The 14,027-nt window shown below is 26.1% G+C and overlaps 3 protein-coding genes across 3 annotated transcripts; 1 reads left to right on the top strand and 2 right to left on the bottom strand.

The window, feature by feature from the left end:
- Nucleotides 1-1,030: 1,030 nt before the first annotated feature.
- Nucleotides 1,031-4,638, bottom strand: LOC114119716 (testicular acid phosphatase homolog). Its single transcript, XM_027981394.2, has 7 exons — nucleotides 4,381-4,638; nucleotides 4,057-4,300; nucleotides 3,877-3,987; nucleotides 2,682-2,921; nucleotides 1,787-1,969; nucleotides 1,315-1,650; nucleotides 1,031-1,223 (listed from the first exon to the last, which is right to left on the bottom strand). Exons 2-7 carry the CDS (start codon nucleotides 4,243-4,245, stop codon nucleotides 1,074-1,076), a joined length of 1,209 nt encoding a protein of 402 aa, XP_027837195.2. The 5' UTR covers nucleotides 4,246-4,300; nucleotides 4,381-4,638; the 3' UTR covers nucleotides 1,031-1,073.
- Nucleotides 4,639-9,264: 4,626 nt separating this feature from the next.
- On the top strand, nucleotides 9,265-11,521 carry LOC126549355 (FAD-linked sulfhydryl oxidase ALR-like). Its single transcript, XM_050198236.1, has 4 exons — nucleotides 9,265-9,873; nucleotides 10,007-10,103; nucleotides 10,171-10,318; nucleotides 11,000-11,521. The coding sequence occupies exons 1-4, from the start codon at nucleotides 9,664-9,666 to the stop codon at nucleotides 11,160-11,162; spliced, it is 618 nt and encodes a 205-aa protein (XP_050054193.1). The 5' UTR covers nucleotides 9,265-9,663; the 3' UTR covers nucleotides 11,163-11,521.
- A 298-nt stretch (nucleotides 11,522-11,819) lies between these two features.
- LOC114119937 (baculoviral IAP repeat-containing protein 5-like) lies at nucleotides 11,820-13,838 on the bottom strand. The gene is made up of 2 exons (XM_027981681.2): nucleotides 13,658-13,838; nucleotides 11,820-13,555 (listed from the first exon to the last, which is right to left on the bottom strand). Exon 2 carries the CDS (start codon nucleotides 13,540-13,542, stop codon nucleotides 13,063-13,065), a length of 480 nt encoding a protein of 159 aa, XP_027837482.1. The 5' UTR covers nucleotides 13,543-13,555; nucleotides 13,658-13,838; the 3' UTR covers nucleotides 11,820-13,062.
- Nucleotides 13,839-14,027: the final 189 nt, after the last annotated feature.

The following is a 14,027-nucleotide window of genomic DNA, read 5'->3' as shown; positions in this document are numbered from 1 at the left end:
TTTCATGTTTGTAAGAGTTCGAACTACAAAAATCATTCGTGGTTTGACCAAACTATTCTGTGTATCCTAGGTCTTAACGATATTCGTACTTTAACCGTAACATATATGATATATATATTAGACATAATTCAATCTTATTGTTGTGGGGGGAGACGGTGACATCATAAAATAGTATGAAAGGGCGGGCCGTATGTATAGTATGTACCTCAAAAAGTTGAGAATCCCTATGTTAAATGAATCATTTGGTATCTATAGACAGTAGATATGAAACATAATATATAGGTAATTCGTAAATGTAATCATGTAATACCTTAAAGCCTATTATAGTTAGCCTTCTTTAGATAACAGCAATAACCCAGCAAGATAATTTTGTAATCAATGACATTTTTTTAAACGTAGAATAATTAAGTTTGTTTGTTTAAAAAAGTGTATACAACATTGCGACTTATTTAGTAACACCAAAGAATTTTATGGTAATATGCTTGCAATTTTTATACATATTTTTATGTCAAAATATGACTTCAGTATGATAATTATACAACATCTATTAGTACAAATAAATTATAAATTTTATAAATGGGCTTATTATACCTATGATATAAATAACTTAACCTAACCTTAGGCGGTAAACATTGGCACTAATAATATCTTAAATTATTAATTTATTTAATAGGTAATCAATACAAATACATATTATTATTAATTTTTCAAATATAAAATCCATTCTTAATAATTTTAGATTTTCAGACATAATTTTTTGTATTTATGTCTATAATGGTTGTTATTTGAGAATTATTCTATTATGATTTATGAATTAATTCTGTAACAAATTGAATACATAACTATATAATAAATAAGTAATAAAATAAAAGATAATACCTATTATAATACCACTAATACCAGTAATTCCAACCAGTATAGATAGCACAGTTAATTATTCATTAATCATTATTATTCTTGAACACAAAAATATACATATAGGTACTTATAAGTAAGACAGGTAAGGGATTAAAATATATTAATACATATATATGAACTCAACTTAATGTATTTAAACTAATATTAATTAAATTTTATTTAAGCTGGCATTCTTTATCCCAGTTTTTTGGTACATAATTTTCAGTTGATATTATAAAATCTTCTAATGTTGGTAAAAAACTTGTTTGGCTTTCCATTTCTAGAGATAGAATATCTGGAATGTCGTAGGTTTTTGTGTACATTATCTATAAGAAAAATAATATATTTATTAGATAGGTATCTAACTTTTTATTTAAAAGTTTATATCCATTAATATATATATATTTATATAATTACTTTTACGTAGTATTCCTCTTTTATTTTGTGGAGTTCAACAAAAGCTGAGGCTCCATAACTAGGTTTAAAAAGATTTTTCATTCCTAATGTATGTAAAAAGTCAATTAACGTTTGTTCATGACTAAAGTAAGCAAACATTTTTCTATCTGGATTTAATCTTCCATCCATTTTGTCTCTCATCACTCTAACTATTTCACCGATTAATTTTCCGGACCTTAATTTTTTCATGAAATCCGTTTTCGAATAGGTCACCAACCATTCTAAGACAATATTTTCCATAAGACCCATGTAATTTTTTACTTTTACCCATGATGGCAAAGTCATGTGATTTCTTTGCTATAAATAAATCACGAAATTGTTACACGATTTTTATATCCCTACATAATATTGGTAATGACATAAAACAAAATATATATAATATTATAATAATATAATAAGTAATTAGAAATATTATAAATAATAAATTGAGTACCTGAATAGTTAATGAATTGAATATATTTTCGACATCTGAAAGATGTTTTATTTCTAAACCTGTGTGATTAGATATATAACTGAAAAAAGTTTCATATTTAATTAACATTTGTTTTTCAGTTTCATTTTTTGCTTTCTCAAATTCAGCGTCATAAGCAGGGCAGGATTTTGTAACTCTAAGTATCTAAATAATTAAAATATAAAGTTGTTATTATTATTTTTGTCTACTATAATACTATATAGGTACAAGTGTTTTATAAAGTGGACTGGGTAAGCTATATATATAAGTAAGTTCAGGTTTTGTTTCGTTCTCATTTTAACATAATAAACATTTTAACCTATAACTAAAAAGTGTAATATTAATATAATTTTGTCATTTTTACAGTTATACCTAAACATAATACCTAATTCATAAAAAAATTAGGTATCTATTTTATAATTAAATTTTAAAAATATTATTAGTTATTAGCCATTTTACACTTATATATACATTGTATATTGTATATAATATACATGTATACATAATATATATATACTATATGTTGTTTAAGTCATAGTGTATGTATAAGATATTTAGATATGTACACAGTGTTTGTTGCATTGAAATTACTAAGTTTATAAGTTTGAAAAATTTTAAATTGCTTAAAATGTACCTATTAAAAAATTATAATACAATATTGTTAAATGATTACTATTAATTATTACTTACATTTTAGTGATTTTACTATAGTTCTAATTTTCACAATATTTTAAAAAAAAATTTCAATTAATTGACGAGTTATTTGAAACTTTTTAATTGTATTTTAAATTGTAATAATAGGTAACACTGTTATTTCACCGTATAACTAATAATTTTTTAGGTCTACGCCGTTTATAATATTTAAATATAAATTTACGTTGTCTTGATCTGGAGGTATCGAATGAATTGGTATAGGTATCCATTGTAAATCGTTGTTCCAAATTTGTTTTCCGTTGGGTGGGAATGCTCCTGCTAAAAATGCTGACGCCGTCATCTGTGTACGATCAGTTTCTGTACTCTGTACTAAAACTAAGCTACTGTTATAGGTGATTGGAAGAAATTTTGAATATCGCTTTCGAAATCGTCTTCCAAATTCATATGACTTTAATTTTCCTGCCTTTTGAATTTTAAATTAAATATATATTAGATACACATTCAACAACACTCGCTCTACCTCTATAATAAATATGAGCAAATTTTCAATATTTTTTGGTAGGACTATAAATCTATAAAATACACCATAATTTGACTAACAAAAACAATTTAGTATCTATTATACTATAAAATTATAGTACTCGTATACTCATTTAATATATGGTGGTATTTTCTGCTAATAATTATTGTTACCTTTATATTATATTTAAGTACCTTCTTCTGCTATTTGTGCCAATGGCTCTACATTTAATTAATGAATATGGGCAATAGTAAAGATGAGTTACTTTTTTTTTCAGCACGATAGTAAATTTGTAAATTTTAACATACTATTTTGTTGAAAATTTATTGTTAAATATTTTATTTTTGTATTATTTTGTTACCATAAACCACTGAGATGAATTTTAATTTAATTTTTCAGTTAAAATTGTATTCATATTATGTAATTTTTGGATGTTGAATATGGAAATGTTTACAATTTTTCTTTGTTGGTTTATGAACTCAAACTCTAAGCATTGATATGTAGACTTGCGATCAGTGTCAAAATACATTTTAAATATACCATTGTATCTAATCCCACACCTTTAAAGTCTAAATTAATGGTTTGGAAACAATGATAGACCCAATATGGTTTATTTTGGCAGCAAAGAGAGAAATGTCTGAATTTATCATAATGTAAGCATCTATTTAATTAATAATGTGAAATTAAAATTTTTTCTACCAACAATTTATCTGGATTTTAAGCAAATCGTTAAAACATTAGTTTATAGACTTATAGTATGGTTCGGCTATTACTTACTAATTTCAACATTTTAATTAGAGTATTACGAAAATTTTCAAAGTGTTTCCCCTATTTCTGTCTATCTACATAATATGATTAGGTTACTATATTATACTAACAAATAGATATATTTTCTTACATTGGTCAACTGCCCAAGACCGTCTGGCCATGTCCCTTCGCTCATAGGTGCATAAAGATCATTAGGATAGGTTTCCCATTTCAATGGACTTCGATCACCTTGTCTAAAAATCTACAAGAACATTTCGATTTTGTAATAAAAAAAATACTTATTTCAATCATCGCTTTAGGTCTTACTTACGGCTATGACGAGTTGTAATGAATTTTTTTTCCGTGACTCCTCTCCTAATATTAAATAATACACCACGAATACGGTGATTATCACTCCGGACAATAATATAGCTGCAAATGCTCCTCTTCTTTCATTTTTCAAGTCGGGTGCCTTATTTTTTGGAGAAACGTTATTTTGATTGTTCTCATTTTGAGACATAATGAATAATTACTAATAATGGTAAAGCAACTATACAAGCTGGTTTAACGCGTGCCTGTACATTTTAAACATATACCAAACAAAAATACACTTATTTAAATATTCAAATTTAATAATAACTATAATGATAACTACCAGTGGTTATATAGTATGTTGATTGATTGTACACAGCAAAATTTAATTTTAATCACATAACAGACTACTGCACTGATTTTTAATATTAATCTGCAGGTATATGAAAACAATCATGGTATTAAAAATTAAATAACAGTACAACATATATTGTTTATATCAAACGGCAATTCATCAAAAGGCCAATATTCTGTGATTGTAGTTTGTACGGACAACAGTAGTTTTATTCAGCGCTGCCTGTAAAAAATAAGACCATAGTACAAAACATGCACATATTATTATGTGGCTATTTCCTAATTCTAAAGTATACACAGATTAGATAAGCTAAATCGTCATAGTTCTTGTCTTCTTTTCATTGGCACACTGAAAACGTGAGAAAAATAAAAAAAAATCTCTGTAATAATAGGTACTTATAGTATATACGATATATCCATAATAATAATAATATAATATATATATACCTATGTATAATGTTGGGTAGTTACTATTCAATTACTATCATTAATTATTAACCATGGTACAAATATATAGCTGTTATATTAATATTAAATTATGAACTAACAGAAAACATATTTTCAAATATTTTACTATAAATTATTGTATGTCTATTTATTAGTTATAAATAGATAAGTTTCAATGTAAAATGTGGACACGACAATATGAAAATCTGTCTATAATGCGTACAACACAATGTGCATACCACATTTGCTTTTTAATTAAAACGAAGGATGTAGGTAATAAAGCTATACGCAAAAATAACCAATACAAGAATGCATAGGCACCGACTGCATGGGTGCTCGAGGCCGCAGCCGCCATTGAAAAGATTAAGATTTGAGTTTAATTTAAGAGGAGACAGTAAAAAATATAGACCTAAGTAGTCCACTTCCTGCGTATCTACTCTATAACCACATATATTTAAATTATTTTGAAGAGCAAAAGTTAAGGATAATTAGTAATTAGTAATTAGTAAATTCGGCCCCCATTGGCATTTACAAAACCTGGCGCCTATGCAAGAATGAAAAAAAGGTAGGCGTTTCAAGCTATCGACACTAAATAATTTAATTCCGTAATATTGGAATTGTGTTATAAATCATTTTTAAAAATGATATTTTAGTTATTTATTTGTACTTTTTTAAATTTATTTAAAAATTTAAAATATGAACATATACAATTTATACACAATAAATATAATACATACAATAGGTAAATGTAATATTACATGTAAAGTGGTCAAGTTATGTAGGTGAGAAAGTTTCACAACGGCAGCACCCTGATTTGTTGTACGTATTTAACACAACCTTTACAATAACTAACTCAATGACAAGGTACATTTGACAGATTCAATAGTATCAGTATGGAAGCATGTCATCACTAACTAAATTAATTTCACTTATAAATGTATTAAAATTTAGAAAAATAATGGAACCAAAATAATTTTATTTCAGTGCAGTAGAATATTATATATATAATATTTGTAGCTATATTATAGCTATGTACCAATTCTCTAACACAATCAAAATGTATCTCATACTTTATCTGAAAAATTCAATTGATAGATATTTTACAATTAACACCAAATTATAATGTTGATATCACGACGAAAAAACAAGTTATTTAAATTCCAAAATACCTATATCTCATCATAAGGAAATAATTAACCATATTATGTTCAAGTTAATATATAAAAAACGATAGTCCAATGAATCCAAGTACCCAACAATGTTTAAAATCATGTTTTTCGAAAGTTTTGTTTTTAAAAACGCAAAATCGTTTAAAGCTTAAAGTACAAAATGATTTGTTATGTATAATATATTACATTAATCATTATTTTAGGATTTTGTTGAAGGGGGGATATAAGTACATTGGAAAACATAACTTCCTCGACGGTGGGGGGGGGGGGTACACTTACCATCACCACCGTTTTTAAAAATGAAAAATTTTGAGAATTTATATATTTATTATTGAGTTATTATAGTTACTAAGATTAATCATATTAATAAACAATAAGTACCAATACATAAATTTAAAAACTGTATTCCTTTGTTTTGAAGTTTATTATTCATAATTAATCTTATATTATAAGACGGAAAGAACCCATAAGAATACAATCGGTCATCGGTCATCGAAATTACATGCCAAATAATATAATATGTAAATGTAATAATACCTATATTAATATAAATAAACAAATTTATTAGTAAGACGAAAACAGTAAAAAAATAGTGCACCAGCCAGTACTCCAAATTTTAAGGGTCTCGGGGCATCAATGCAGCTACTAAAGAAGGGACCTTTTTTTGGTACTTAGTCGGGGACCTAGGCTCCGGAAAGATAAAGGCTGCTACTCGCTATAGACAGCTGCCTAGCTTGCCTAGGCGGATGTTCGGCACTGGTACTAGTGCGAGTGTTCGACTAAAATAAGTGGTGAATTATTATGCCGGATTAAAAATAAACTAATGCAATAGAAAATTATAAAAATTTATAATAACTCGTATTTTAGTGCTTAAGTTTGATTATAATTTGTATTCCATTGAATTACGAGAATGCCTATTTATATGTACAAGCCTTTGCTCTGCAATATGTTTTGAAATAGCAACCAAACGCCTATTATTATATAAGCTTGATAATAGCCGAATCATTATTGACAATAATGACAATTGACGGCATTTTGCGATTTACGAAACGAATTATTTTCAATCATATAATATATATTTAGCAGTAAGTTATGTATCTATAGACTACGGGCATCAACCATTTAATATTTCCAAATTCTTAATAAATTAATATTCAATATTATATTTATAATAAAGTGTAGCATTTTCAATAATTTTATTCTGTAATGCTGTCAAATTACTACTAATACTAACTTTTTCTTTTTATAATTGATTATACATTCGAAAAATAAATCCTTGTGTCATTATATACTGTGTATAGTGTGTAGTGTGTCAAAAGTATTTATTATTTATTTGTATGTAGGTACCTATAAAAATTTATTTTGTTAAGTCTCACACTTAAATGTATATATTCGATGTATATTATGTAATGTATATTATTTGTATATAGTATAGGTATATGCATATGTTCTGCATACTCAATTCAGTTATAATTATTAAAAATTTAATTTTGTTAAACAATAATGAAATAATAACAATGTATAGTTACCACATTAATAATAATAAAAAATTATATATATATACAGTGTGTCCCGTTTTATATGTGCCACTAAATATCTCACCTCGATGGCCTTAGATTGAAAAACGGTTTCCTGTGATAGATGGTATTGAAGTGCACGTTTTGGGAAATTTTCAAAGTTTTAACTCCTTTGGTTCACACATGTGCAATTCAAATTAATTTTTTTTTAACTGTAACCCTTATTTTTGACACCAGATATGGGTAGATAATTTTTTTCTAAGTAATTTTAATCTATTGACCATAGTTCTAAACCTAGAATTGACCGAGCTACAGGCCACCAGATTTTTAAAAATTGAAAACATTTCAATTTTTCGAAAAACATGGTACACCTTGTATTGAGTGGATATTTTTTATGAATAGATACATAAAAAAATACACGAATAAATGATACATACATAAAACGTTACAGAGAAGTAACTCGACGAATGGAAAAATATTTAGAAAATAATGGGGGCAATTTTGAACATTTTATCATTTTATTAGATAAACAAATTCACTTAAATAAAATTTATAAATTAGATAGGTAATACAAAGTAATTTATTTTTTGTTTCATTATTATGTATGTATGTATCATGTATTCATGTATTATTAATGTACCTATATATGAAAAAAATCTACTCAATACAAGTGTACCATGTTTTTCAAAAAATTGAATTATTTTCAATTTTTAAAAATCTGTTGGCCTGTAACATGGTCAATTTTAGGTTTAGAACTATGGTCATTGGTCAATGAATCAAAATGTCTTAGAAAAAAATTATCTACCCATATCTAGTGTCAAAAATAATTTTTAGGAAATTGAAACATTGAAACTTTTTCAGGGTTTGATTTATATCTTGACGTACAGAATACAACACAACAAGAAGATGGCATGTTTCAATAATCGGTTAAAATAAATAATTTAATAACAATAAAATAATAAAAAATAATTGACTAAGTCAGTGGTCAATTGTGTAGTCAAAGAATACTGAATTCTAAAAGTCATATTATTAATCAGCTAGTCAGTTAGACATCAGTAAAATGTTGCTTTAAGATATAGTAGTGTAAATATCACTGGCAATACCAATTTTAAAAACTATATATATAATGACCATGGGCGCCCATTGGGAGGGGCAAGGGGGGCACTTGCCCCCTCCTGGACAAAAAATATTAAAAACTTGTAACTCAATAAATATTACCATAATATAATTATTATCTTTACATTTGAGAATTTTTTATTTTGACCCCCCCCCTAAAATTTTACTTATAGGCGACCATGATAATGACATAACTAATAATTTCATGTTGATCTATAATTCAACTAATACAAAAAACAAAGAATTTCATACAAATTGTAATCCCAATTTTATAAATTATATATAAATAATATATATTCCAGTCTCAAAGATTGACCTACAATCTCAAGTAAGACTTTCTTGAGAGGTCCGTTATCTAATCTTATTAAATCTTCTATTCTTTTATCCATTATTAACTTAAAAGGTCCATAATTATTGTTCTTTTGTTCCCCATTAAATACCATTAGGTAAAAATAACACAAAAAAACAAAGATTTTCATACTATACTAATCTATAGGATACTACTCTTAAATAAATAAATAACAATTATATAATAAATAATAATACATTTATTTCAATTTCATTTCACAAAATATATACAATAAACATAATATAATATACAATTATTTAAATTTACGAGGGAAATATTATTTTTATATCACTAGATATTTTTATACCTATATGATTTTTGACGACAATTCGTTTAGAGCACGGTTAACTAGCAGCGCCCATCTAGTTGTTAATATCTGAACTATATCACCGTAACAATTTCTGACCGCGGCTGTGCCATACAAACCCACTACCGACGCATAACCTGTTCTTTATAATCGCGACTGTAGGTAAATTATCACGTGGGCTTATCAGTTACCACAGGTACGTATGTTATCTATTTTTGTGGATGATAAGAAGACTTCTACATTTCGTTAAATGACGGTCCACTTTCATATTCTACCAATTAGTTACCAATAGCCAATAATAATTAAGTACTTTAGTTAAAATTGAATGTGTTGATACTTCAACGAATAAATAATAAATATTATAATAATGTCAATTTTTTACAACATTTATAACTCATACTTAGTTCTTGTTAATTCGTTCCAACGCGGTGTTTTCAAATTAAATGATGTAAAGGAAAAACCAGTTGACAATACTTATAATATTATACAGCATTCTCAAGCAGATGAACCTTGTCGTTCATGTACTGATTTCCGGACGTTTAGCCGTATGAGACGTCAAGAATTCAGTCAAAGCCAGGTAATACTTTTTTTTTATACAAAACAATTGATTATTATTCTGGAAAAAATTTAGATTTCTTTTCCAATACCATATATATTTTTTTAATATAGTCTTGTAAGCCATAAGTTATATTTTATGATTTTATAAATAGGTTCACTCTGTGAATAGCCAATCTACAAATAATATAGATGAAACCAAAATATTAGAACACCAGAGAGAAGACTGTCCCCTAGACAAAGATGAATTAGGTTTGATATTAAATTTATCTTAAATTGTTTTATTTTACTTAATATTATTTTAAATTGTATTTCTTAGGTCGTAGTACATGGAAATTACTTCATACTATAGCTGCAACATATTCAGATAAACCATCACAAGAAGACCAAACTAATATGGAACAGTTTATTAGATTAATACCAAAAGTCTATCCTTGTGAAACTTGTGCCAACGATTTTGCTGAAATGTTAGTATTACTTTTAATCATAGGCGTGCGCAGAACTTAGTGGTAGGTGTTGCTGAAAATTATGTATAATAAGTCTATACATATTATCAGTGGCGTATTTTGAAGAGGTGATATGGGTGTTAGAACACCCCCTATCGGCCGTATGTATTATGTTGTATTTGTTGTCTTAGTATTAGTATTATTTATTTTATGTGCTTTATAATAAAAAAGTTTTATACAACTTACACATACTTATTATAATTTTTACTAATATAATAATTTATATCAATATACCTATGATTTGTGTTAATGTATTATGGGGTGGTGTGAGGGTTCTTCCCCCACCTTCCATGATACTATTAAATATTAAAACATTCCCCATAAAATGAATCTTAGATACGCCACTGCATATTATTATTATTATTACAATGCTAGATGTCTTTTGTAATGTTTCTTATTTTGTAAATTTTAACTATTACGTTACTAACTATTTTTAGTTAGAAAAAATAAAAATTGTGAGTGTTTACAACCCACAGGTGTTTCTATAGCATACCCTGCAACACCCGTGCGCACGCCTATGCTTTTAATTATTTTATTATGATGACATTTTAGAATTCTTATTCATCATAAATTCATATTAACTTTTTTAAATATCATATTTGTTTTAATATATTTATTGGAATGTCTATTTATTTTTTTCAGATTAACATATCATCCACCTAACATTAGCTCTCAAATATCTTTTGCAAAATGGATGTGTGAAGCGCATAATATGGTAAATCGGAAATTAGAAAAGCCACTGTTTGACTGTTCAAAAGTAAATGAACGATGGCGTGATGGTTGGGCTGATGGACACTGTGATTAATATTTTAGTAAACTAGATTGGATGATCAATACAGAATTATAATAATTAATAATCTAACATACATAATATATAATTTATGTAAATATAAGTATAAATTGCATAACAATAACATTGAATGCAGTAGACTGGGGATGCTGATTTGAAGTCAGGGGGTGCTAAGCACCTCCTAACACCCCACTATGTGCGCCTATGACAAATACTTTTTATAGTATTTGATTGGCTTGCTGCATTATTGTGACTAGTGTAATTTTTAGTGTAGTGTATATCATCTATGTCTAAATTCTTTTAAATAATGTTAACTTGTTTTAAGATATTGTTATAAATAAATGTAAAAGAATTATTTTCCCAAATATTTAATATTAGAATTCATCTTTTTAAATAATATATGTGATATTTAAATATCTTAAGAAAATTTTCTTAGTTTCCTATATTTATCGAAGCCTAATTGCGAAGGATTAACTATGTTATTTTAAGTGTAAACTATACACCATTATTATTTACTTTTATTTTAAGGTATGGTGTATTATAAAAGTTTCACAATAAATTTTAAATGGTATGGTGGTGGCCGATAACAAACCAAGTACCAAATTATTAGATTGTGTAAAACCATTAATATGAAATAAATATTAAATAAATTCAATAAAAACTACCAACAAATGTACTGTTATTTATTTTTTATTACAAACAAAAGAGGTAAACAATATAATATATACCTTAGTTATGACGTCATGGTCTCATAACTAGAAAAATTAAAATTTTAAAAAACAGACGTATATAGTGACCAAGGTTTAGGTTTGGTCTGATTAGTCTGATATAATAAACTAGTTTTGTCTCATGTTAACTAGTCATTATCAACTTGGTTGCACTATGGGTATGTAGAAATTAAAATACAAAAGAATAAGTTTTTTTTTTAAGACAAGTTCCTTTACCAAAATCTAAAGAAAGAGCATAAATTAATTATTTTCATTTAAATTAATGAATAATAGTTGAATATGTGATTTAAATTGAGAAGATACACCTAAACAAATATATTAAGCCTAAGAATTAGTATCAGTATATATTAAAAATGAATTTAAATACTTAATAACTATAATTTGTTACTAATTTGCTTTATAAAATGTACCCAGTATTAAATTATTTACACAAATAAAACGTGATATAAAAATATACACCTACAAGAATGACTATTTATATATTATTTATTTTATCTTTAATAAACTTAATAATTTATATTAATCGTATTGGCTATTAAATATATACACATTTGTATAATATAAGTATTTTTAAAATTTAGAGAAATGCTTTTTCAACATCAATTAAATAAAGATTATAGGTACTTAATCATCAGTTTATAAGAAAAACTAAATATTTAATATTAAAATAATACAATACAATATACATACACACCTAAAATATTTTAATCATTTAGCATAAATAATTAACATTTTTAAATTAATTGTTTGTTAATATATGATCCCATTATAAGTAGATAATGATAACTTCTAAAAAATACAAAGTAAATCATTCCAATGAAATAAACAATAAAGTAGACAAAGGTATAAAATCAATCTTAATAAGGCTTATAATTGTATAAAAAGCGTTAAAATGTAACCACTCCAAAAGAGCTTATTAATTTTTATCACTAATAAATAAATCACAATTAAAATATTTATTGTCTAATTTACAGGTGTTAATTTAGAAAAATTATTGATAATAAAATTCTATTTAAATTTGATCAAATCAAATTACAAGCATACATTGTAATATATATGTATATATAATACTATAATTATTAGACAAGTCAGAACTTGTTCAAAATAATAATAACTAATTTACAATAAATTAAACTGCACCTAGCATAGTGAATTTTTTGTCAGACATATTATATATATATACATTTTTATGACATTCCCTTTTTTTGGAGGTCCTTTTTAAGTGCTGATTTTTTCTTTTTGTGAAGAGATAGTGATGTTTTTATGAGTTTTTCACATTTTTCATTGAAAATGCGTAAAATTACACTCTTTTTAATTTCTAAAAAATCATCTACTGTAAAATCTGATTCCTTCTTACATATTTCAATAAATCTACATGGTGGGTTTAACGATAAGGCTCGTTTTTTGTGTTCTTCCCAAGGTTTATCGGTTGGCTCCCAACCATCCAATTCAATGAAACACGAAAAACATCTTACTGTGTCAGGTATATCCGGGTTTGGGCAGTAGAAACCTGCTTCAGCCATTTCTTCAGCACTAGGTTTAGCCATGGTCCAATTTTGTAGTGATTTCAATCTTTTCATCTGCCAGATGTAACAAAATGGTTCTATTTCAGGAGATTCCAATTGATTTTGGATCTGTTTCATTATTATGTTGTCTATATTCTCCATGATGAGTTAAAATCTAAAACAAAAAAATGTTGAAGTAAGTTGCATTAGCTTCAATGAATTAAAAAATAATAATTTTCACAGATAACAGTTCAAGTAGAGTACATAATTCAAATACCTGTAGTAGCCAGTGAAATGGAAAACAAAATTGAAAATCGAATATTGAATGATTAATAATTATTAATGTTCAGTATTCCTTATACACTATCCAGTTATTTACTTAGTGAAATTAGTGAATAGTGAATACTGAATACTGAATAATGGCCAGTGAGCAATGGCTTATTCTGAATCAAATAATAACCGACTTCTAACATCAAACATTAGTTGTTTTAAACAGTGTAGCCGTTATTAAAACTAAAAATATGTTTTGCTAAGGTTAAGATAGATCTAAAACATTAATAATTAATAATTATAATACTTAGTTATACAATTGAATATTTAATATTAACTTTAAATAATAATTAATTAAATTTTTTATTTACTAATTG

Source organism: Aphis gossypii, chromosome 1, assembly GCF_020184175.1.
Source record: "Aphis gossypii isolate Hap1 chromosome 1, ASM2018417v2, whole genome shotgun sequence".
Lineage (NCBI taxonomy): Eukaryota > Metazoa > Arthropoda > Insecta > Hemiptera > Aphididae > Aphis > Aphis gossypii.
This window is presented reverse-complemented; position numbering and strand designations above follow the sequence as displayed.